Source organism: Nannobrachium achirus (assembly GCF_963921795.1).
Source record: "Nannobrachium achirus genome assembly, chromosome: 9".
NCBI classification, from domain to species: domain Eukaryota; kingdom Metazoa; phylum Chordata; class Actinopteri; order Myctophiformes; family Myctophidae; genus Nannobrachium; species Nannobrachium achirus.
In genome coordinates, this window is record NC_137818.1 from 9,125,338 (window position 1) to 9,152,229 (window position 26,892).

At 43.1% G+C, this 26,892-nt stretch overlaps 1 protein-coding gene across 1 annotated transcript; it reads left to right on the top strand.

Annotated features, from left to right (window-relative positions):
* Positions 1–1,546: 1,546 nt before the first annotated feature.
* On the top strand, positions 1,547–26,821 carry qars1 (glutaminyl-tRNA synthetase 1). The gene is made up of 23 exons (XM_080733491.1): positions 1,547–1,677; positions 3,455–3,602; positions 4,049–4,161; positions 4,696–4,771; positions 6,135–6,199; positions 8,543–8,596; positions 10,310–10,373; positions 10,457–10,528; positions 10,664–10,749; positions 11,737–11,823; positions 12,416–12,515; positions 14,273–14,351; positions 16,871–17,110; positions 18,566–18,658; positions 19,502–19,639; positions 20,067–20,154; positions 21,637–21,783; positions 22,429–22,530; positions 23,005–23,097; positions 23,892–24,022; positions 25,037–25,103; positions 25,209–25,334; positions 26,031–26,821. Exons 1-23 carry the CDS (start codon positions 1,567–1,569, stop codon positions 26,079–26,081), a joined length of 2,331 nt encoding a protein of 776 aa, XP_080589617.1. The 5' UTR covers positions 1,547–1,566; the 3' UTR covers positions 26,082–26,821.
* Positions 26,822–26,892: the final 71 nt, after the last annotated feature.

Genomic DNA, 26,892 nt, shown 5'->3' on the forward strand with positions numbered 1-26,892 from the left:
TTTATTACCTATGTACAAAACTAATGTTAGTAACTGTGGAAATCCTGGTTTATATTTGCCGTTCAGTGCTATTTTTCGGTCTAAAGCCCGCCTACCATATCCGGTAACTTTCACGCAAACATACATACATGCGTTTCCGTATCCGCTGTAAACCGGATATTCAAACTGGAACGCAAATCACATCGATCCGCAGATCTGACGCAACATTGCACAGATTTAGTAAACCCCTCCCCTTCCGATGTCAACACAAGCGCCGATTGGCTCTCTGAAGCGATAGTAGGCGGGAGCTTTAACAAACGTAATCCCTGATTGGTCGGACGCACAGAAACTCGCGTGTGATTGGATTATATGTTCACCGCGACTAGAGGAAGCGGTTCCTCTAACTTTAGCCGATCTACAAGACCTCAAAGCGTCGCTGACGCGACGCTTTGTGGTCTTGTAGATCGGCTGAAGTGTGCCGCGCGGCGTGTGCTGTCAGCTTCACGTGTGCGGGTTTCCCAACTGGTCTTGGGCCTAAAGCCAGATGCAGAATAGACCCAAATTTAAAGTGAAAAATATTTTGAGATGAGGGTCCGTCCGCGGCCAAATATCATTTGGGGGTCCTTGACACGACAAAGTTTGAGAACCACTGATATAGCATTTTTTTTTTAATTATTATTATTATTTTAAGAAAACCGATAACATTTAGAAGACTTTTCTAGAATCGGCCTGTTATGTATCAGTGGTTCTGGGTCTCTCAAACTTTGGGTGCGTTCGGAAACCCGCACCGGGTGTGTGCTCAGTGTAGTGAGTGCAGTGGGCGTGGCGTTGGAGAGTGCGTTCAGTGTGGCTTATTTACGAACGACAACGCACCAAGTGCACCGAATAAACGAACGACAACATGGCACACCAGTGCGTTGAGTGCAATGTCAAGGAAGGACCCCCAAAAATGATATGTATTTGGCCACGGAGGCACGGACCCCCATCTCAAAATATGTTTGTTCCAACTTCCAGGGACCCCCAGAAGCAAATATTAATGTTAAAGGAGTTGTTCACGCCTAAAATTCGTTTTTTCTTCTCCTATTGATTAGTCACACCATGGAGACTTGAGTTCAATAAGGCTATATACCGGTATATATATATATATATATATATATATATATATATATATATAGGCCTATATTTTTTGTATTTGTCGCATTCCCAAGACAAAATGTGATTATAAATACACCCCCATTGATTCCGGATGGGGACCCAAATGCATGGCCCTTTTTGGGGAAACCGGGTAAGTTTAAATTATTGTCTTAGGAATGCGACAAAAAAACTAAAAATATTATTGAGCTCAAGTCTCCATGGCGTGAGTAATCAATAGAAGAAAAGAAAAGGTCATTTTGGGGGTGAACTACTCCTAAAAAAAATATTCACTCTGAACGTGCGGTCTTGCCTCAAGCTTGATGCAGAATAGATACACGCAGCTCAGACCATAGAGTTATGGCTCAGACCCGTTGGGAAACGCCAGGTCGTGTGCTGTGCTGTCAGCTTCACGTTTCGCCGGTGTGAGTGGTTGGTAATGCTGTGTGAACCAACATGGCGGACACCATAGCGCTCTTCACGTCCATCGGCCTGAGCGAACAGAAGGCGAAGGAAACTGTTAAAAATGAAGCTCTGAGCTCCACTCTGAAGGACGCCATTATCCAGGTATCATTTACAACCTTAATAAAACTCATTGGGCTGAAGCTAGAGCCAGTGCTGCTCTTGGCTCTTGGCTGACTTGTCTTGTTGTGGTGCCTGGCTGACTGCAACCGTCCATATCCATTCTGTTCCTCTTAACTTACTTATTATGTATGATGGTTGTTGTCTTTATGGGGTTATTGATATTATAATATAACCACGTCACTGTCACCAGTTGTTCTCAAACTTTCACATTTCAAGGTCTCCTCTTAACTCTGACAGTGTACACAATGGAACCAAATGAACACTTTTTGTACACTGTCAGAGTTACAGACATGTCTGGGTCCATTTAGACCTCCCTAAAGGAACCCACTGAGTCCCTGGAATCCACTTTGGTACCACTGCTCGCCTCTTGTAGACATGAATCGACCAGGCGGGTTACCGTAAGACAGTTCATACTGTTGTAGGAGATAATAAATGCAATCTTGCAGGTTCTACAAAATAAATGAATGCCAGAAAGACTTGTCTAGTCTTTCTAGTTTTTCCAGCCATGTAACTGTAAATGCCATTAAAGTGTCACTTTCAGCTTGACAGATATGTATTGCATCATAGATGGAGGACCATGTTGTCACATCCTCTCCTGGCAGCCCTGTCACTCCCTTAATGATCAACTCCATTAACAATCCCCTAACATTAAAGGCCTATTATGTAACTTTGCCCTGTGTTTTCATAATCATTTCTTCACACTTCAATTCCGCTCAATCCTCATTTCCCGCTGCCAGCAGTTATAGCAGCCACTGGAGTAGCGTGGTGGTGGTCTGCAGAGGCATATCGTGGAGACATTGTATCGTCTCAACGATATTTATCACCATATTATCACCCATCCATAGCTGTGTGTCACTGCTGCTTTCATTTTAGAATGAGTGTCCATTGAGTTCAATGGACAGGTAGCGCCATCTTGGGAGGTTTTCAGCTATTGTTTTGAATGGTGTGTGTACCACCACGTTCATCCATCCGTCCATCTTCAACCGCTTATCCGGAATCGGGTCGCGGGGGTAACAGTTCCAACTGAGACTTCCAGATTTTCTTATCCCGAGCAACTTCCTCCACTCCCTCAGGGAGTATACAGAGGCTTTCCCAAGCCAGTTTGGAGATATAATCCTTCCATCTGGTCTTTGGTCTGCCACGGGGTCTCCTCCCAGTGGGACGTGCATCGAGGACCTTCCTAGGAAGGCACTCGGGGGGCATCCGTTCCGTACCAGATGCCCGAACCACCTAAGCTGACTCCTTTCCAAGTGTAGGAGCAGCGGTTCTACTCCAAGTCTCTCTGGGGTGACTGAACTTCTCACCTTATCTCTAAGGGAGATACCAGCCACCCGTCTGAGGAAACCCATTTTGTCCGCTTGCACCCGCGACCTAACACACACCGGACGCGGAGGCGGCGCAGAGGCGGGGGCCGGGGCGGAGGCGCCGCGTCAAAACATACGGCCCCATTATTTTCAATGAACACCGGCGGCGTCAGACGTGCGCAGTCGCGGGTCTACCGCCTCGCCTGCCGCGCCGATACGCCGCTGTTCTATTTTTCCAGCGTTGCCGCGTGTTGAACATGTTCTCCCATGGTTCTCCCCACCGGGGAAATGGATGTGCTGTGTGGCAGCGCGCCGCATCCAGTTGGGGTTACCGTATGGCACTTCACGTGCGTCGATACCGTGACGCGACGCTGTGCAGCCGTTCGCGTTCAGTGTGTGCTCCCCTTTATACTTTCGGTCCACACTTCATGACACGTTGTCTTTCTATAATACAGGCCCAGAATGTGCATGGATCAGGGCTGGACCGGGCCATGGGTACGCTGCTGTACACCATGGTCTCTCGCCTCAAAGACACCAAGCTGCTGGCCTTCCTGTCTGAGAACATCGCCCGGCGCAAGATCACCACTGAACTGCAGCTGGCAGGTAACACACACACACGCACGCATGCACGCACACACGCACACACACGCATAACTCACAGGGAAGCTGTCAAACCTTCCCTAAAACATCCGGGAAAAGGCTCCACACGCCCCACACTCTTCTCCCTCCTGGCTCCCATACTGCGGAACAAACTCCCCATCGCAGTTAGAACTGCAGACTCACCAATACCAATCCTTTCTTCCGCTAGGCCGTTCGCCCAGGGCGTCTATCAGCTCACAACGCCTCACGCTGCGATGCGTTGTGAGCTTGTAGATCTGCTATTTTTGGCTACAATTCTCAGAATATGGACACTAGGATTGAAAGATTTGGAGGACCCCCTGTAGTAACTCTGAGGACCCCCTGTTGAAGATCCCTGTACTAAGGATTAAGCACACCTGCCAAATGCCTAAATTGTAATGGAATTTCCTCTTTTCTCTTTCTGTCCGCAGCTGCATTGGAGTTTGTAAAGAACCACCACCCTACGGACCCCATCAACCAGGGGGAGTTTGAGAAGGCGTGTGGAGTGGGGGTGGTGATCACACCAGAGCAGATTGAAAATGCAGTAAGTGCACAATCAATAATGTGTATTTTTGAACACTTGGTGCAGTGCCCTCTCTGGCCGTGGCCATTGGGATGGGAACGAACTGACTGCTGCCTGTATTGCTTTTTGTCATAATTTTCGTGGGTTATATTTTTTTGGGTGAAGTGCTCCTTTATAAGGATAGTTAGAAACTGAAAGGGTCTCAAATCAAAACTGCACTATGGACGTGGATATTATGAAATGATCCATGAGAAAATGAAAGGGCCTTTTTATTATGAGTATCAGAATGAAACTTACTGACACTGTTAAAGGTGGTCAGAATGAAAATGAAAGTCATATACAGCATATATGAGCATCAACCCCAATCATGCATGTGTAGTTGTGTACTGTATATATGTATTATATAAGTATGCATGTACGGTAGTTAATGTTTTATTGTTGGAATGTAGGAGTGCTGAACCATAAAGGGTGTAAAACCATCCCTGTGTAAGCATGGTGTCCATGTTTTCAGTTAAAACCCTCCCTGTGTCAGAATGATGTCCATGTTGTTTTCAGGTGGAGGCGGTGATAAAGAAACACAGGGAGCAGCTCTTAAAGGAGCGGTACCGCTACAACATGGGTCTGCTGATGGGTACGACCTCTCATTCACCATGACATGTTCACTGTTGGCTGGAAACCATGTACAGTATGTCCAAAACCCTTACTTTCCAGAAAAAGGTGGCGGAGACCTGTGCAACCTGCCAGTTGCAGTTCAGTGGTGATCTTATAAACTTGTCTTACATGGATCCGCTGTAGAGTTCTCAACAGGCCTGACAATGAAGGCCCGGCTTAACTGGGCCCATAAGCCCCTTTTCGACTGCAGTTTTAGCACCACACCACACCACACTACACCACCCCACACCGCACCACATAAAAATATCTACATTTTCCATTACAAAAAAGTACCCCTATCGGTAAGAAACAAATTGACCCTTTTAACTGTGATTATAATACAATATAAATTTGTATTACAACTATCCTAATTATAATGCACTGTAATGGATTATAACTGTGATTATAATACATTATAAAGTATTAATGTGTTACTATGATAATTAAAATACACTATAATAGATTATAATAGTAGTTATAACACAATAGAGTCTATTATCATGTATTACAACTATATCCTGGTGGTCTAAATGAAAAGTCAGTGAGTGATCAGTCATTATGAAGTGTTTGGCCCTGTTTGGCCTAGCTCAGACCTACTCTAGAGTGGATACTTTTTAGTACCCTGTTTAGTACCACTTTCACACCACTCTACCCAGGTCCGTGTAGTGGAAAACCTGGCACAAGTGGGCGGTGTGGTGTGGAGTGGTGTGGAGTTGGGCCTGTGGAAAATGGGCTTTACTGGCCCGACTAATTAGCCAACATTTTAGGCCCTACCCTGCCCTAAAACGTTGGGTCCGGTCCGGTCGGGTTGGGGGAGAATTTCAGAATTCTATCACAGAGTAAAAGTAATAACACAGTCAGACTTAACCACTTTAACTTTTACTTAAAGTTATACTATGTAACCTTTTCAATTAAACAAATATTACATTTGATCTAACTATCACTAAAGTTTTAGAAGACCCACTCCGTGAATTTCAGCCCCTAATTCCTTCTGTAAATGTTTTCTATGATCCTGGCCGGGGTCCGGATTTTGCGGCAAAATTACTTCATCTGCATCCTTCCGTATACGTTGTCTCCTGGATCATACACTACCGGCCAATCACAGCACGGATCATACACTACCGGGCCAATCTCAGCGCGTCTTGCCGTCTTCTCAGGATGTAGCTTGCCTCAACAACAGTGTTTACTCTGGTGTAGGAGTCGTAGCCTGTATCAGTTGTTGAGCAACTTACACAGTATAGCTTTAATACGAAGAATGTGAGCTTGTAGATAGGCTATTTTTTGCTACCTTGGTGAAGTTGAAATATACCGTAGTGTCTCATCAGCCTTTCTGTTCCTTAAAGGAGAGGCGCGCGCCGAGCTCAAGTGGGCCGACGGGAAGATCATCAAGAATGAAGTTGACATGCAGGTGGGTTTTACAGAGGGAGGTTTGTCATCAGCATTCCTACGACTTAGCTTTATGTCTTATCATTCTGTGCGTGGAATTATTAGTGGGTACGGCTGTCCATTTTACAACAGTGTAAGGGTAGCTTTCCTAAACTAAGTGATCTTCAAGATGAAGATGTCACAAAATCAGTTATTTTGGAGCAGTGACACTTGCCCTCCAATGGAGTATGATAGGTATGCGTTAAGGTCTTGCTGCTTGGTCATTATAGCGTATATGGACACGACGGCCTGATAATTATCAGCCTGAAGTGTCCATATACGCCATAATGACCAAGCAGCAAGACCTTATAACACTTATTACCCGGCTAATAAATACAATTAATAATTTGACTCAAAACTAAAAACAAAATGAAGTATTACCTTGTTTACAGACGGCTGAAAGTGTTCCACAAGTGTTGCGCTGGGCGTCCCCCCATGGGTCGCCTTGGAAAACAAGGAAGTGCTGATCAAATGAATCCATTTTCTGTTACTACATTGTCTATTTCTCACCTCAAATGTTTTTAAAAACATTCTTGAGAGCAACGTTTAGTTGTAAATGACGCTGCGTGTTTGTTTACATGGCTGACATGTTGGATACGGTACTAAATTCGCACAGTGCAGCCTGACTGCAGCAGGTGTTCTGAGTCTTTGATGAGGCAGCGGTGAATTATAGAGCGGAGCGGTCATTATATGCCTATAATTCACAGCTGATTTCAGCGCTCGGCCAATCAGAATCAAGCAGGGTTCGAGTTATGTGGGTGCCAGTAGGGGCTTAGCCCCCATAGATAAAGTCTGGGACCCCATAGCCAAAAACCCCTATGGGGTCTCTTTTTTTCCCAAGTGTGTTTTTTTTTTTTTTTTTTTTTTTTTTAATTATTATTTTTTTACTGACAGTCCCACATATCATACCTAAATGTCCAAATAGATAAACGTATTCCCACCATACATTGCCGGCAAATATCGAATTTTCATAACGCAAGGATTTTCAGTTTCACAGTGCAAGGAGTGCAGTTAACATAGGTGCAATACAGCCAGCCGCCTGCACTGTTTGTAGCGGGGGCGCTAGCGAGATAGAGATAGTTGAGAGGACTGAATTTTGCACAGTGAGGAAGAAGAGAGACGAACGCTCCGTGCAGTGAGCAGCTGAGGAGAGGGGACTGGAGTGGACTAGTGGAGGAGAATACGTTGAATCTTGTCTTCATTTTACAATGTGAAGTTAATTTGAGCAACACAGCACTGTTTGTGTTTAGTGGACACACATACTGTACACATGCTGTTACCCAAACCACGCATGCACACCCACATTAATAAATAATTATGAGAATAAAAGTAGGCTATGTAATCATTATTAAAATATTAATCATTATAGGCTTCACTAAATGGTCAGTCCATAAATGTAGGCCTATTTGCAAATGGAAAGGGGGGAAAACAGCTCGTTTACAATTCACTTTTGCTACCTCTGAAAGAAGTAAATATCATGGAATTAAATTTATATTGGAGGTGAGTGAGAAAAGGAACAAATATTGATTAAACTTAAAACTTAAAAGTAAGACAAACAATGACATCACACCGTTTAATCCTACTATTAATTTTATTATTATAAATCAGGCGCATTTAATGTGGGGTGTGAGTCTTCCTTTACCGTCCGGGTTATAACACACTCGCTGCAATGGTTCCTACTTCCTACCTTTCCCCTAACCTCGCCTACCAGGCTTTCTTTCCCCATAAGCTAGGAACCACTGCGTCGAGTGTCTGTTCTAGCCACGGCCCGGACGGCAAAGGAAGGCGGACACTCGGACAGCTCACAAGACAACGCTGTCTTGTGAGCAAGACTGTAGCCTGTGCCCGTGACATTGTTTTTTTTAGTAAATAAATATGAACCCGACCCGCCTTGTTTTGAGAAAGAAAAATACCCATTTTAGCCGACTTTATGCTACCAGAACGGGAACTTTTGGCTGGATGGCTCAGAGCTCAGATCATCAGATGGAGGAATTGGGAACTGGAGGCTGAGCAATAATGGTGAGTTAATATGAACAGAAAAGACTGCCTGGAGTTGTCAACATAGCCAATGTGAAGCCCGAATTAATATTGTGAAAGGAAAAATATGATTTAATATAGGAAATACCCGTTTTAGCCGACTTTATATCCGCGAAATACCCGATTTAATATGATTTAATATAGGAAAGTACCCGTTTTAGGCGACTTTATATCCGCTATGGGAGCCCTATTCTGGCGGCGCCTCTGTGGGTATAACTCGATCACTGGAATCAAGCATTCAAACAAGACGGGTAATAAAATGAATTCATTTGTTGTTTGCGCCTTACAGGTGTTGCACCTATTGGGACCCAAGAAAGAGGCTGACCTTGAGAAGAAACCTAAGGTAGATAATTACAGTATTTAGTTATTTTTGCTTTATTGAGTTAACCAGTAAACCCTATATGCTACTTGGCTGACCAGGGTTCCCCAGGGCATTTCCCCCCCACCCCAATCTGTTTGCTGAAAATGGAGGATAGACGATCAAGAAACTCTCAGTGCATTATGTTGTGACTTGTTGTAAGCTTGTAGAATAGATCTGCATACACCGAAAGTAACCCCTTTTCACTGATGTTTACAGGGTCATGAAATTCCTGGAAATATTTTGAAATTAGAAAAATATCTTTCCAGTACTGAAAAAGTTTTGGAATTGATCAAGGGTCCTGGAAAGTCCTGGAAAAAATAGCTATGCATTGTCTTTGGTTATGGATTTTGTAAATACCTCTGAAATGACAAATTAAACATTGGCCAAATTGTCAAATATTAGAGGCAGAAATTGTGAAAATAGCAGATCTACATGCTCACAATAAAACCGTGTTATACAAAATCCCTCAACTGTTAGTGCTCGTCAGGGTACCGGGGTCCCCAGTTTAAATATGATACGGTCTGTAAAGGTTGAGAACCACTGGCATACACTGCCTATCTTTGGGCATTGTGCATAGGAGTAAGTGACTCGTTATTGAGCTGAATTATTGTTATATAGTCCTGGAAATTGGGTTAAATATTCTGGATAAGTTTTGGAAAAGTTTTGGAAATTAATTGGTAAAAGATGTGTGGGAACCATTAACTCATTCATGTTCCCAGTAAATGCATGCATAATAATAGCAACCACTGCCGCAGAATATCATTTTTTCTTACCTTTTCAAGTAGTCACGGAATATTTATAAAAGCAAGTCTTTCCGACCAGCGGTTCTTTAGTTCTAGGCCGTTGAAAACCCCATTTCTCTCTCTCCCAGACTTACAATGTAAGCACAGGAGCCAAGACCACATAAATACTAGTGTCCCTATTCTGGGGGGGAACATTCTGTGAAAATAGCTGACCTACAAGCTTACAACGTGTTGTATTGCAGCACAGTTTAGGGCAGGGTTCCCCGATTAGTTTTCCCCAAGGGCCGATTTATGTCTAGGGTACCAAGCCGAGGGCCACAGCATTGCAGGGGGCGACGGTGGTGTTCCCGCTACTCCAGTGACAGTTCAGATATCGTCGTTGTCGGGTGAAAATCTTGTATGTCCAAAACCGTTCATTTTGCATTTATCATTTTAAAAACGATTTAAACTAGTGAAAACAGCCGATCTACAAGCACACAACGCCTCGCACCGCGAGGCGTTGTGTGATTGTAGATCTGCTGTTTTCACTACTTTAGTGCGACGGCCTCGTATGATGAAGCAGGGCTTTACTTTGTGAAAGAACGTACACATTTTGAGATACATTTTGATGCGCTCTACCAAGGGCTGATGTTTCATAAGTTTGGATATGAAGCTATCAAATACAGATCAAAAGAACAACCTATTTCAAAGATGACAACTGATTTACTTGTTTCGTGAATGAAAATAATATCTGGAGCATTTGGAATATTAACATTATTTGGTTTCCACCCAACAATGACGATATACTAGTGTTGTTGCTGCTCTTATATCACCATTATTACTGGGGTTGGTGGGGGCCAGACAGTAGCCCCACGTGGGCCGCAAATGGCCCGCGGGGCCGCCTATTGGGGAACCCTGGTTTAGGGTTTAAGTGGTTGAGTGAAGGTAATATGTGGATGTTCTTCATGTTCAGGTTCAGAAGGCCAAAGCCACTGAGAGTGACACGAAGATGAAGAAAGAGGAGGAGGCAGTGAATGGTAAGGATCTGTGGGTGACAAAGATGGCCAGGTTTTCTCATTTCCAAAAGGTGCATAAAAATCCCTGTGATCCCTGTGTTCAGGTGAGGTGAAGACTGAAGCCAAGTCTCTAATGGAGCAGCTGCGAGGAGAGGCTCTCAAGTTCCACAAAACAGGTGAGATAAAAATGAACACTTTGATCAGTTGTTGTGCATCTCCATGTTGCTCTGCTCTTCATACACATAAACAGTACCTCTTGTAAAGGAAATGTTCTGTACGCTAACATTTGGGACAATGTTTTATCTTGTCAGGAGAGAACCATAAGACGGATGGCTACGTGGTTACAGAGAACACCATGGACCTGCTGAAAAAGCACTTAGAGATCACAGGTGGACAGGTAGGAGACATGAACAAATGTTGCCCTTAAATCACGCAAATCGCTACACTGTATATCTATACTCATGTCATCAACGTAGATCTGTCCCATGTAGCACCACCATCAGGCTGATTTTTTCAAACACACTGCTCCTACAGATTTTTCCCTAAAATCACGCAAAGCAGTACACAGAATGTCTAGAGTCAAGTCATCAACATGGATCTGTCCCATTTTGCGCCACCATCAGACCGATTTTTACATGTGACCTGACGGTCGCTTATCTCCTGATTAGGGAGTCTTACTGGTAGCTTTCAGGGCTCTATACTTGGTCTGCTGATTTTCTACCCTCACCAAACTAAAACCTAAAATAGTCTAATAAGCTCACGGCTTGCCATAGCAATCTACAACCTCACTGCGTGCTGTGAGCTTGTAGATCTGCTATTCACGCTCTAAAGTTCACCCCCCAGAATATGGACGCTAAGGCTCATGTGGTTAAAACGATCACAATGACCATGACGTTCTTGCCTTGTGCCTGTCTGTCCAAATGAACATAAATGATAAATGGTGCATTTCTATAGCGCCTTTATCCAAGGCGCTTTTACATAGATTGTGCATTACATTCACCCATTCACACACACATTCATACACCGATGGCAGAGGAAACCATGCAAGGCACCAACCTGCTCACCGGGAGCAAGTAGGGGTTCAGAGTCTTGCTCAAGGACTCTTCGACACCAACTCAGGGGGAGCCCGGGATCAAACTGGGAACCCTCCGTGTTCTAATGGCGGTTTCTCTACCCCTGAGCCACTGCCGACCCCGAAACATGTTTTCGGGTTTTAGGCTCCAATTTGTTGAATTCCTTTTTTTTTCTTTCTTTTCTCGTACAATAACTATACAAAGGTAGCAATAATATAAAACAGAGAAATAAGTGTAGGTGAGAAAGGAAATCCATAAAGGTCATATACAAGGTTCTCACCTAAAATAACAGATTGTTGAATTCCTTTTAGGTCCGCACACGCTTTCCACCAGAGCCCAACGGTATCCTGCACATCGGACATGCCAAAGCCATCAACTTTAATTTTGGTTATGCTAAGGTACAGCAATATGTTTATAACTGTGTATTAACTCATTCTGAGCCCCAGACATTAACGGATTATAATGTCCAAAGTGCCTCCTTCAGGTCCCATTCACTTGCGTTGTCTTATTTTGAAGGCCAGAAGTCCACCGCGCAATCACTTCCGGTCTGACGTCATCGGATCGTGCGCCGGAACCGATGCGTGTCCACGTGGAGTTGTGTAATGGCCGACCGGGAGCTTTTATAACTGTGTAAAATAAGCGAGCATCTGCCTCCATCCTAGCTTCTAAAGTGTAGTTTTGAGATAATGGACATTAAAGATGAGATCGGCCGTCCACCTCAATGTTATGGGATGACTATTGTGTGCTCGTGGAGCCGTGATGATGACAAATCAGCGCCGGATTTCGTCTCCGGAGCTTCGGCCAAGTACTAGGTATTTTTACTCGCCGTTACAGTAATATATTACTTTTCCCGCGACATCGCGTGGATGGCACTATAGATACTCTATTACTTTTCACGCGACATCGCGGGGTTGGCTTTTAATGAGTTAATAATACCTCTTATTATTATCCATGTTCTCTGTCTCACATGTGCTGTGTCTCCCCCTGCAGGCCAACAACGGTATCTGTTTCCTCAGGTATGATGACACAAACCCAGAGAAAGAGGAGGAGAAGTATTTCACTGCCATCAAGGATATGGTGGAGTGGCTGGGTCAGTTATCACTATGACATCACAATAATAATATAAAATACATCAAGGATATGGTGGAGTGGCTGGGTCAGTTATCACTATGACATCACAATAATAATATAAAATACATCATGGTGGAGTGGCTGGGTCAGTTATCACTATGACATCACAATAATAATATAAAATACATCATGGTGGAGTGGCTGGGTCAGTTATCACAATAATAATATAAAATACATCATGGAGATGGTGGAGTGGCTGGGTCAGTTATCACTATGACATCACAATAATAATATAAAATACATCATGGTGGAGTGGCTGGGTCAGTTATCACAATAATAATATAAAATACATCAAGGAGATGGTGGAACGGCTGGGTCAGTTATCACTATGACATCACAATAATAATATAAAATACATCAAGGAGATGGTGGAGTGGCTGGGTCAGTTATCACAATGATAATATAAAATACATCATGGTGGAGTGGCTGGGTCAGTTATCACAATAATAATATAAAATACATCAGGGACATGGTGGAGTGGCTGGCTGAGTTGTAATAATAGATAATGTCAGTGATGTAGTCTCTACTAGCCCCGTCTCCACCACAGGGCCGAACCAGAACTAAAACCAGAACATTCCACAGGGTTCCCACGGTCATGAAATTCCTGGAAATATTTTGAAATTAGAAAAATAATTTTTCCAGTACTGGAAAAGTTTTGGAATTTATCAAGGGTCCTGGAAGGTCCTGGGAAAAAATGGCTATGCATTGTCTTTGGTTATTGATTTTTTTTAATACCTCTGAAATGACAAATTAAACATGGGCCAAAATTGTCAAATATTAGAGGCAGAAATAGTGAAAATATCCGATCTACATGCTCGCAACGCGAGGCGTTGTGAGCATGTAGATCGGATATTTTCACAATAGAACCGTCTTATACAAAATTCCTCAACTCTTAGTGCTCGGTGCCGGGTCCACAGTTAAAACATGATTATTTCGGGGGTCACGGCCTGAAAAGGTTGAGAACCACTGGCATACACTACCTGTCTTTAGGCATTGCACATAGGAGTAAGCGACTCGTTATTGAACTGAATTATTGTTATATAGTCCTGGAAATTGGGTTAAATATTCTGGAAGAGTTTTGGAGAAGTTTTGGAAATTACTTGGTAAAGATGTGTGGGAACTGGGAACCCTGACTACATCAAGAGCAGGACCCAAATAACTTTCCCAGAACCTTGTCTGAAACCAGGCCGTACGGTATGGAAACAAAACCAGAACAAAAAAAGGTTCTGGAAGGTTCTGGTTCCCAGAACTTCCCACCTCGTATTGGAAAAGGGCTTCTGTGACGTGTGATGTGCATGAGAACAGCCTGTCCAGTGTCCACGGTGTGACTCCTACTGTGTCTGTTTTAGGGCATTAACAACTTATGATTTTTGCAAGTCGACTCGGCTCAGTAAAAAGTTGAGTCGACTTTATTGTTTAATGACGTTATCACACTGTGTGTGGACGGGGGAAAAAACACGAAACGCTGTGCTCAATTCCACTGAAAAAACACATTTGGAAAAGGAGAGAATCATTCTTTCCTTGACGATATGCAATGCTACGGTTTGAATGCTGTACACATGGAGCAAAAATATGGTGAAAAAATATGTTTTTAGTTTGTTTTTTGTGTTTTCCGACTTTCAACTTTCCCTGGTGGGAGTCGACTTGTGTAATGAAGTCGACTAAGTCGACTTGTCGACCTTTTGGTTAATGTCCTAGTTTGTTTGTGTCACACAGGCTATGAACCCTATGACATCACCCACGCATCCGACTACTTCCAGCAGCTCTATGACCTGGCCCTGATTCTCATTGACAAGTAAGCAGAGTAAAGGGTTGAGTCTTCTAATGCGGGTGGGTTGGGTGAACTTTACAACCCGGACACACCCAACTGCATTGACGGGTTAAACTTCTCAGTAGCCAAGACTGATTTCATTCTTTTGGATTCCATGGAACAGGGGTTTTCAAACTTTTTTGACTCGGGCACCCCTGGAAATAACTTTTTCATCCACGGCACCCCTGAATTACAATTAATTTTTAGAATCTTACATCCTATTGGAGAAATCTCCGTTTCCATCAGAACTGACGGAAAATAACTTTATACTTGACGTTTAACCCCTTGAACTATTCTGGCGGGAAGGTTCACCAAAAGTAGCCGATCTACAAGCTCACAGCGTGGCGCGTTGTGAGCTTGTAGATCTGCTATTTTTGGTGAAGAGAGTTGTCGTAGATGGAAAAAGAACTCATCAAGTACAGTGCAAATCAGGTCTGTTTTACTAAGCATAGAGAAGTGATATTGATGATGTAATGATATTGATGAATTCCAAATATTATCAAATTATCTCGCAGCACCCCTGGACTTGCATCATGGCACCCCAGGGTGCCCCGTCACCCACTTTGAAAACCCCTGCCATAGAAGCCACCATGTCTTCTATGGAATCATGTTGCGTAGCGAAAATACTGGGTGATCTAAAAGTAGAAAGGCTACTTTAGGTTATTATTTTAAGATTAGAGCATTTGAAGTGGTCAAACTAGCAAATAGCATTATGTTCTGAAGCATCTTCCATAAAAAAAAGTAATCATCTCGGATATTTCTACAAATCTTTTTTTACAAATCCCACATAAGAATTTTGTCATGCAAACATTTTCAATTGTGAGATTTTTTAGCCTTAATCCATGTGCATTGACGAGAATGTCAAGTGTAACGCTACATCAATGCTTAAGAGTTGTTGCGTGCAGAAATAGTTATAGTGCATTCCAAGCATGTTGTATTTGCAGAGCTTGTAAATCTAGAGAGTGCTGCATTTGATTACCTTTTTATTTTAAATATATAATGTATCACATCTCGGGTGTAACGTCATAAAACGTCAAAACTCTTCAGGATTGAAATAAAAAGAATAGCTAAAGTAGCTGATCTACAAGCTCAAACACATTTAGAGCTTTTAGATCTGCTTCTTGATGCGTTTGTGTGACGCTGTAGATGATCAAGTAGGCCATTAATTTACCCGACAGCAATGATATATCAAAATGTAAAAATGAGGGACTCTGTGGGCGTGTTCTCTCCACCGCGTCATCAGCGCTCATACCCTAGGTAGGGTTGGCGAAAGGGCCTTTCTGTGTGGAGTTTGCATGTTCTCCCCGTGTCTCCTAGGGAGGGTAGATACCCTCACAAAAACATACAGTAATCCTCGTCTCTATAATGCTTCCCCCTGGCCAACCAGGGCGCCTAATGGAGGGGAAAGGAACTGGTTGGAATAACGTGTTCCTTCCACGCGCTACTTCCAAACCGTGGAAATCCCCCCCCTTGTCAGGTGAAAAGAAACAACTTGGACTACTCATGCATTGAAGGAAGCATGAGGTCAGTCCGTTGTCTCTCCAGGTGCGGCAGAGGGAGAGCAGAGCCCAGGATTACATAGGCAACTGGCACTGGGTGGAAAAAATAGGTTACAAAATTGTGGGATAAAAATTATAGAAGAAATTGTGAAAATGGACAGTTCAGGGTTCCCACGGTCATGAAATTCCTGGAAATATTTTGAAATTAGAAAAATATTTTTCCAGTACTGGAAATGTTTTGGAATTGATCAAGGGTCCTGGAAGGTCCAAATTAAACATTGGCCAAATTGTCAAATATTAGAGGCAGAAATTGTGAAAATAGCAGAGCATGTAGATCTGCTATTTTCACAATAGAAACGTGTTCCTCAACTCTTAGTGCTCGTCAGGGTGAGGGGGTCCCCAGTTAAAACATGATTATTTCAGGGGTCACAGCCTGAAAAGGTTGAGAACCAGTGGCATACACTACCTGTCTTTGGGCATTGCGCATAGGAGTAAGCGACTTGTTATTGAGCTGAATTATTGTTATATAGTCCTGGAAATTGGGTTAAATATTCTGGAAAAGTTTAGGAAATTAATTGGTAAAGATGTGTGTAGGAACCCTGACAGTTGATCAGTTTAGTTTTCTTTCTGGTCTGGGTCTCCAGACCTGGTCTGGGTCTCCAGACCAGACCAGACCAGACCAGACCAGACCATTGACTAGCAGTGACTGTTATGTGCACTTTTTTGTTTGGCACTGTTTGCAAAGTTATGCTTGAGTATAGCTTTTTTGTGTGTGTGACGTGTCACTTATGAGCGTTGAATGTTTCGTGGTCACTTTATGTCTTTTTGCAATAGCTTTCGACACTTTATGTTTTATTTATCTTTTTTTTGTGCTTGATCTTTGGACTGTATACTACAGTACTCTTTTTCTTTTTCTTACTTCTCTGTAACTTGTAACCTTAACTGTTGTGCTGCCTCTGGGCAACTGAATTTCCCCCGTGGGATAATAAAGGTATCTATCTCCAGGGGCCAGGCCTACGTGTGTCACCAACGGGGCGAGGAGCTGAAGGGTCACAACGTGCCCCCGTCCCCCTGGCGGGACCGTCCCACGGAGGAGTCCCTGGTGCTGCTGGAGCGCATGAGGAGGGGCGTGTTCGCCGAGGGGGAGGCCACACTGCGCATGAAGATGGTCATGGAGGACGGCAAGATGGACCCCGTGGCCTACCGCATCAAATACACCCCGCACCACCGCACCGGAGACCAATGGTACCGCGCTTTTCTAAATGTTTCTTTTCCCCCCATGGATCGCCTGTGATGAACCAATTTAGGCCTAGAATTATTGACTGCTTTAACTATTGAAAAATAGCAGATATACAAGCTCACAGCGCGGCACTGCGAGCTTGTAGATCTGCTATTTTTGAAAAAGTTGTGAAGGTGTGCAAATCTTGGAATATATGTATTTTTAAAGCGAACGTTTGTAACTCAAATTTTGCTTCTGGGGGTGGTCCCTGGAACTAGATATTTTGAGATGGGGGTCCGTGGCCAAATACATATCATTTTGGGGGTCCTTCACATGAAAAGGTTTGAGAACCACTGACATAGTAGTCTCTCAAGAACAGACCAACTGAGCTCCAGTTAAGTGAAAAAGGACCTTTTCTTTGACGATGGCTGGCCAGATTGCTGACAAAGAAACATTGGGTTTTTCAAAAAACCTTAGAAGGATTCAAAAGACACTTATAGAATCGTGTCAAAATTCTAATTTTCACGATTTTTCAAAAATAGCAGATCTACAAGCTCGCAGCGCGGCACTCGGTGCAGCGCTGTGAGGTTGTAGATCTGCTATTTTTCAATAGTTAAAGCATGAAATAATGATACACAATTATGTGTACCCGTTCTAAATGGGTAATATGCTGCCGACCACTGGTATAGAAACACTGGCTTGTCGTCTTTGTCGGGTGGAAACCTTGTATGTTCAAAAACGGTTTCTTTTCAGGATTCAAATCCACAAGTTGCAGATCTGCAAGCTCCAAACGCATCGCGAAAGAATCTGCTGATTTTGAAAAAACAATTGTGTGGTGCTGTAGTATGATCAAGTTACGTACACATACTGTACGTACAGTAAGTGACAGGAGTGATCAAACAAAAGGCATGTGTTGTGGCACAAGTGTATGCATATTTTATGTGTATACCTCAGTGTTTTTCTACCACTGTGCCTGGGGACCTTTGGTGTGCCCGTGAGAAGGGTCAAGTGTGCCCCTTGAAAGCCAGTATCGTAAAGCCAGTATTGAAAGCCAGCTTGAAAGCCAGTATTGTATTTATCATTTTAAAAATGATTTAAACTAGTGAAAACAGCCGATCTACAAGCACACAACGCCTCGTCGCCTCGTGGTGCGAGGCGTTGTGTGCTTGTAGATCTGCTGTTTTCACTACTGTTGTACGACAGCCTTGTATGATGAAGCAGGGCTTTACTTTGCGAAGAAATGTACACATTTGAATCTTGGAGATACAAGGTTTCTTCCCGACAGTGACGATATTTACACACCCGTATTATGTTGGTGTGCCCATGGATTCTTGGGACATGAAAAGTGTGCCCATGCAGAAAAAAGGTTGAGAAACACTGGTATACCTATACTCATACACGATACCCAGATCTGTATAATTGTAGATTTGTGTATGTAAAATATAGTCATTTTAATCCATTTGAATTCCTTTCCCCCCTAGGTGTATCTACCCCACCTACGACTTCACTCACTGCCTGTGTGACTCCATCGAGAACATCACACACTCACTGTGCACCAAAGAGTTCCAGGCCAGGTACACACTGTCTCTAAGCACTACTTATTTATCTTACTATCAAACCATTATTAAACTCACCCTTAGCTAATGAGGGACCAGCATTCCTGGTGACGTCACCATCAATAAGTGCGACCTGATATAAATTGCTAGCACATATTGCTGGTGCATAATAAGTAGGACAAATGGGCCATGTAAATCTATGTATGGCTCTTGGTTGGTGAAGCTTCACATTAGGAGTGGGCGATATGGTGATAATTATCGTTGAGACGATACAATGTCTCCACGATATACCTTTTCAGAAATATCGTCTATATCGTGATACAATAGAGGGAGCCTTGTAAAAAATCCTGTTTAATCGTTAATACAGAGATTCTTTGCAGAATTCAATTTAAACCTGCATTTTTGTCTAAATCAGTAGTTCTCAAACTTTAAAATGTCAAGGTCTCCACTTAACTCTGACAGTATACAAATGAAACCAAATGGACCCCTAAGCCGTAAGGGTCCATTTGGTTTCATTTGTATACTGTCAGAGCAAGTTCAATTTAGACCTCCCAAAAGGAACCCAGAGAGTCTAGTTTTTGTCAAGTAATTAGAAAAATAACCATGAAAACCAACGTGAAAAAGAATCGTGATATAATCGTGTATCGTGATACAGCTTGGGAAAATATCGTGATATTGTATTTTTCCATATCGCCCACCCCTACTTCACATGACATTTAGTCAATAGATTATAAGACGGGCATCTAAATCTAGATATTTAGGGTCATCGAGAGTTGCTTTGCTTTATGTTGCGGTATCGCGGGCCGATGAACGTGTTGTGTACGTAGCTGGTCGTTGATGCTCTTTCCATTTGTCCTATAGGCGGTCGTCATACTTCTGGCTGTGCAACGCCGTGGATGTGTACTGCCCTGTGCAGTGGGAGTACGGCCGCCTGAACCTCACATACACCGTCGTCTCCAAGAGGAAGATCATCAAGTTGGTGGAGACGGGAGTCGTCAGGTAAACTATTTGGTCAAATTGATGCCATTTAAAATAATAATTTTATAGAAGAGCAAAAACGAGTATCCCTCTATATGGTTCAAAAGTATAACCTGGATAACCAACCACATATTTATCCTATATTTAATTTGGCTTGGTTTCCAGGTGTGAAGACCACGTTGCAGCCTGAACATTTAGTTGCTCCTGATGTAGTGTGCGGTGGTTGGACGTTTTTAACCAATTAAATCCTATGCTTACTTGACTGGCAGATTCCCAAGATACTAGGCCCACTCCTGTTTTTGCTCTGCAATAAATATCAGGTCTACATCGCATTGCATTGCAACGCAATGTGAGCGTGTAGATCATCTATTTCGCGGTTTTCGCCTGATGTTCATCCCAGAATAGGAATGCTATTATAACGTATCTGACTGTGTTTTAATTATTCCAGAGACTGGGATGATCCCCGTCTCTTCACATTGACTGCTCTCAGGAGGCGGGGCTTTCCAGCTAAGGCTATCAACAACTTCTGTGCACGGGTAGGTAGCATGGAGGGAGGGGGGGTAGGTAGCATGGAGGGAGGGGGGATTACGGTAGATGGTACCTGCTTTTATTCCAAAACCATGCTGCCCTTCATTGATCAGGGAAGTCTTTAGGCATATTGTTACTTTAAAGTATTGTTACATTTAAGTCACCTTTAGCATGAGATCCAGCAGGGAGGCATTGGGTTTCATCATCATTTCAGCGTTTCCTGCAGGAAAAAGGCTTGGCCAGGTGGTAGGCAAGGGGGGACTCTGGCATTCGATTAAATGAATTCCCTTCATTTTGATTAATTCTTATTTTTTGCCCTCAACATAGGAGAAGTTGTTTAAACAAACACAAAAGTATAGTTTGTTTGTTTAGGAGAGACTTTGCATAATTTTCACCAGACTCTTGGCCGGGTGCTACAGATTTGAGGCCGGGTGGACCGCCTGGACAATAAAGCGCTGCAGGAAACCCTGCATTTGTATAGTCTTTGGTGTCTCGGCCAAGGATTGAACCCTGACCTCCCAATCTCAAGGCAGACATTCTAACAACAAAGCCACTGAGCTCGTAGTGAAAGCTATACTGTGTAAGTTGCTCAACTAGTGGTCAGAGCTGTATAGAAAACCGCGGTCGCGTCCGCGTCTTTCGGACGTTTTTCGCTGCGGACCGGGCCTCGTCCGCCTGCAGCTCGCCGAGATCTATCTTTAGAGGGGTCCCTGGTTCCTGTGCGTTCAGGCATTCCGGAGAAATTAAACTGACTCCTTCACCCGAGTATGTTGTTGTTATGTTGAGGCAAGCTACTTCCTGAGAAGTCAGCAAGATGCGCCTGTGATTGGCCGGTAGTGTACCATGTGTTTATGATCGGCGATATGATTGGCCAACGTATACACATGATGCAGATGACGTCATTTTGCCGCGAAATTCTCCCCCCCTCACGGCTCATAGAAAACGTATAAAGAGAGGGCTTTAGAATCTGAAATTAATGGAGTGGGGGTTCTAAAACTTTAGCGATTTAACAGTTAGGACAATTTTAAGATTTGTTTTATAAAAAAAGTTACATGGTATAACTTTAAGTTTAAGTGTAGGTTTAAGACCTGGAAAGCATTATTACGCATTATTTTATACTTTTTCAAGGACCCCTAGTTTGCTATGAAAGAGACTAAAGATAACAGATTGTACTTTAACTATTAAAAAATAGAAGATATACAAGCTCACAAGCGCAGTTATACAAGCACACAGCACGGCACAGAGTGAGCTTGTAGATCAGCTATTTTTCAATAGCTAAAATTATAATAATAATTCCAGGTCTTAATGGGTTAAGATTAGGCAATATTGTTGTCGTGAAGTTTAGGCATGGGTTTAATTAAGTTTCTGTAAAGCAATCCCTTATTTTAACCGATCTACTGTAAGAATAATAGAATATTATTACGATATAATGTAACAGGTTGTGGGCCTAGTGGAGCAACAGTGCTCAAGCTGCCGTGTGATTTGTACAGGTGGGGGTGACGGTTGCCCAGGTGACCATGGAGCCACACCTACTGGAGGCCATCGTGAGAGATGATCTGAACGAGTCGGCGCCGCGAGCCATGGCCGTCCTCGAACCCCTCAAAGTCACCATAACCAACCTGCCTGCAGACGCAAAGGTTTGTTCACACCGCACACACACACACACTCAGATTCATTCATGTTCATTTTAAAGATCAATCCGTGCGATTGTGTTCCAGCTTGGATCAATGGAACTAACGTAAAGTTCCTATTTATTGGTATCACCATGAAAATGTAAATTTCAAGGTTTTAAAGAAAAAAATCACACCCAATGTGAAGTGAGCGGTGGTCGTACATCCTAGACTTCAGAGTCTAGGATGTACAGGTTATGCTACACACACACGTTTTGCTATGGCAAAACGCTGAGGAAAAAGGCTACAGACACACGCACAGCCACTCCATGGAGCGGTTTACCTCCGCTCAAAAATACCATGACATTATTACATATTGTTTCATGTTAATGTTATCGTTAAGATCTCTGTGATGTGCCAATAATTTTGGGGCCCGCTTGCGATTGGATTTTGCTGCCCCTGAACTTGTGGGACACCAATCAGCACACCCAATGCAAATATGGGGGAGGGTTTATCACCAGTGGCATTTTATTTTATCCACCTCTTGGAAATGCAGGTTCCAGCCAGAGATTCCAGACTAATATGATATATCAGTCTGGCCGTGCCAGGCTAGTTAAAAGTACTTTTTTACGTGACACTGACCCAGCCTGTATTTCCTCTTCCTCCTCTCAGTCGGAGCTCAGCGTTCCAGACTTCCCCGCCGACGAGGCAAAGGGCAGCCACGTGGTTCCATTCACCCGCACCCTCTACATCGAACAGAGTGACTTCAGAGAGGTCAGAGTCCTGAATATCTACACCAGGGGTCTTCAACGTTTTCAGGCCAAGGACCCCTTAGTTGAGAGAGAGATGAAGCAGGCACCCCCCATTACATTGTATAGAATTGTGTTATGTTCATAGATTTCTTAGACGGCTTAGACTTGTTTGACAGCACTTATCGTGTTGAAGTAATCTGTACATTCAGACATTTAACCACTTGAACCGTCAAATACTGCTCTTCATTTTCCCTCTACAAACCTCTTTGCCAAAAATAGCCGATCTACAAGCGTTGTAAGCTTGTAGATCTGCTATTTTTGGCTAATGTTCCACTCAGAATAGGGATGCTAGAGTTCAAAGGGTTCATGTAAAAAACATGATCCTATCACGCAAAGATTTGGCGCCCCCTGTTGAAACCCCTGATCTACACCATATTTGTAAGAAACTGAATGGATTAGTAGAAATTAACAGATTGTTGCATCTTCCTTTTTATAGGTGATGGAAAAGGGCTACAAGAGACTGACCCCAGACCAGCCAGTAGGCCTGAGGCATGCTGGGTACGTCATCTCTGTGCAGAAGGTCATCAAGGTAAAGAGTCCTGACGTTCCAGTGCTATTTGCTCTCATGGTGCGAAATAGAATTATCTATGGAAGCAGGCAGCAGTCGTGCGCAGGTGATTGTGGGATTAACTGTGAGTCAGTGCAGGTTGGGAAACTACTGTAATGAACAATTTTAGGCATTTACAAGACACTCTTATCCAGATCGACTTACAATCAGCTGGGAAATTGCAAGTGTGGTTGACTATTATATTATGTATATTATGTATTATGAGGATGGTCAAGCGAAGCTTGCACCACTCCTCCATTGAACTCAACTTTTGGACTTTTGGGTTTACTCTAGATGAAAAGATAAATTCGATCAAGTACTATAGTACTATTACTAGTACTATTATTGTACTATCAATTACTATCAAGTACTATCAATTACTATCAATAAGCAAGGTAAACGCATACATTTAAAATCGTTGTACATTTTTAATTCCTGACTTTTACTTGTAAAAGAGTATTTCTCGTCAATGTAATACTTCCATCACTGCCTGTTAACCTGTGATGTTACAGTAAAGTTGATTCTGATGTGTTTGGTTCCCCTCTGCGTCTCAGGATGCTCAGGGTAAAGTCCTGTGATGTGACAGTAAAGTTGATTCTGATGTGTTTGGTTCCCCTCTGCGTGTCAGGATGCTCAGGGTAAAGTCCTGTGATGTGACAATAAAGTTTATCCTGAAGTGTTTGGTTCCCCTCTGCGTGTCAGGATGCTCAGGGTAAAGTCCTGTGACGTGACAGTAAAGTTGATTCTGGTGTGTTTGGTTCCCCTCTGCGTGTCAGGGTGCTCAGGGTAAAGTGGTGGAACTGGAGGTGACGTGTAGCAGTTCTACTGACGCTGCAGAGAAACCCAAGGCCTTTATTCACTGGGTCAGCCAGCCTCTGGAGTGTGAAGTGCGCCTCTACGAAAGACTGTAAGCTAACACCAAAACCATCACTGTGACTGACATGGGGATGGGGACGATATGAAAATTACATGTTCCGATTATTGTGGCGAATATAATTGCGATTAACAGTATTACAGTGCTAATCAAAATATGCTCACAACGCATTGCAATGTGATCTGCTATTTTTGGTGAATCGATTTGTGTGGAGTGAAATAAGAGCTTACCAAATTCGCTCTTTAAAGGTTTGTTTTATCAAGAGGTTTAAGTGGTACTGAATTTGCAGCTCAACAAAAGCTAGTTCAGCCTAGTGTATGATGGAGGACAATTTCATGATAAATTTACATCTCTGCGATTTTTTATTTTTATTGTTTTATATCTTAATACACGATCGTCCCATCCCTATATTGACAAACAGCCCAGTAATCAGTCTACATCAGGGGTTCCCAAACTTTTTTGTCTCAGGGCACCCCATGAATATCTTTTTAATCCGAGGCACCCCTACATTATAATTTTCACTCCCAACACCTTATATTTATAGCATATCGTCGTTGTCGGGTGGAAACCTTGTATGTCCAAAACCGTTCGTTTTGTATTTATCATCTATAAAATGTACTAAACTAGTGAAAACAGCAGATCTACAAGCACACAACGCCCTGCATCGCGAGGCGTTGTGTGCTTGTAGATCGGCTGTTTTCACTAGTTTTGTGCGACAGTCTTGTATGATGAAGCAGGGCAAAAGACGTGCACATTTGAAACTTGGAGATACAAGGTTTCTGCCCGACAGTGACGATATCTTAGTGATTATGTTGCGAGGAAAACATTGAGATAATAGCCATTTTGGTTAGAACTGACTTTGTACTTCAAGTTTAAAATGATACTAAATATTTTTTCAAGTGTCCAAATAAATTCCAAATATTATCAAATGATCTTGCGGCACCCCTGGACTGCCGTCGCGGCACCCCAGGGTGCCCCGTCACCCTGGGGTGAAAACCCCTGGTCTACATGTCTTATCAAACCGAACATCTCATACTGTGCTTGCAGATTCCTGCACAAAAACCCAGAGGATCCCTCGGAGGTGCCCATGGGCTTCCTAAGTGACATCAACCCTGTAAGTGCCTGTTGACGAGACCCCAGAAAGAAGAGCATCTTGCTGTACATGAACCCTCTGTAGTTATTCAACAAGTGTCTTCTTTCTTTCTGTCACGTTCTATAGAACTCACTGCAGATCATCAACAGTGCCTTTGTGGACGGATCGGTCAAGAGAGCCAAGGTCTTTGACAAATTCCAGTTTGAGAGGGTGGGATACTTCTCCATGGACCCTGACAGCACAGCAGACAAGGTACAGTACCATGAAAGTTCATTATTATAGCACATCATTCAATCACACACATGAGCACGAGCACACACACACACACACACACACACACACACACACACACACACACACACACACACACACACACACACACAGTAAATACAAAAAAAAATGTTTGTTACAGTAGTAAGGGATCCCATACACAGCACATCATTCAATCACACACACGCACGCACGCACGCACGCACGCACGCGCACACACACACACACACACACACACAGTAAATACAAAAAAAATGTTTGTTACAGTAAGGGATCCCATACTTTTCTGGCTGCGACCCCCCCAAAATAATCGTATGAACAAGCACTTAGAATTGTAGGCATTCCATTTAGTTTGATACGTTTCCAACTCAAACTCAAACTGCAAGCTCACAACGCCTCGCACCGCAAAGTGTTGTGAGCTTTTAGATGTCATGAAATTGTAACTTTAGAAATGTGCAGATACCCTGTATACACTTATACTGTACAATATCATGTTGGCTTGTTTACTGTTGAGTGAGAAAGCAATGTTGCACATTAAGCTAATCATCTGGGGACCCCCCTCATCACCAGTTTGGGAACCATTGTGTTACAGTATGTTAAGTAAAGATGAATTGCAGGTGACTAAATGTTGCAGAACCAGCAGTATGCTGCTAACAGAAGCCTTTCCTTTCACTGCAGCTGGTGTTCAACCGAACAGTCACCCTCAAAGAGGACCCTGGGAAGATGTGAACGTGCTCGCGTTCTCAGGCTGCATCTTTCAACGTTCCATGATGAGCCCACAGAAACACTTTCAAACGTCTGCTTGCTTTGCATCTGTCAGTGTGGATTGGAACGCCAGCGAAACGACTGAGTCCTGAGATTAGATCAAACAAAACATTTGGATTGGCGTTGTTTCTATTCGTATATGCAATAACACCTCATCAATTCAAAAGTAAAATCGATGAAAACTCTAAAACAAGTAGAAATGGGGAAGCGGCTATTCTTTTTTTTCCACTGACGGTTATGCTACCGGTTAAGAGCAAATCAAGGAAATTCTGCCATTATCAGTTTGATATATTTATCCCAATGCAATGGTTCTCAAAGCAGATTTCAGGGACTCTAGGTTCCTTTATGGGGGTCTAAATCGACCCTTACAAGTCAGGTGACCTTCTAATTTCAAAGTTTGAGAACCACTGGATTAGAGGGTCTTAAATGGCCATGTGAAACCTTTCTGGATCGTCGCTGTCGGGTGGAAACCTTGTATGTCCAAATCGTTTACTTATATCAGGAAAATAAACCATGTGTTCCAATGGATCCAATGTAGTTATTATCCAGTCAGTAGCTCTTAATACATTTCATTTGTTCAATATTCATGAAAACCCACAGAAAGACATTCAGATCACTTTCACTTTATTTTATTTCCCCTAAAATAGCAGCTCTACAAGCTCACAACACGTCACGATGTTGTGACAAGTTGTGAGCTAGTAGGAAAAGGGAAGAGGAGGGAAGAAAAGGGAAGGGGGAGGGAAAAAACACGTAAAAGATTATATATGGAGATACA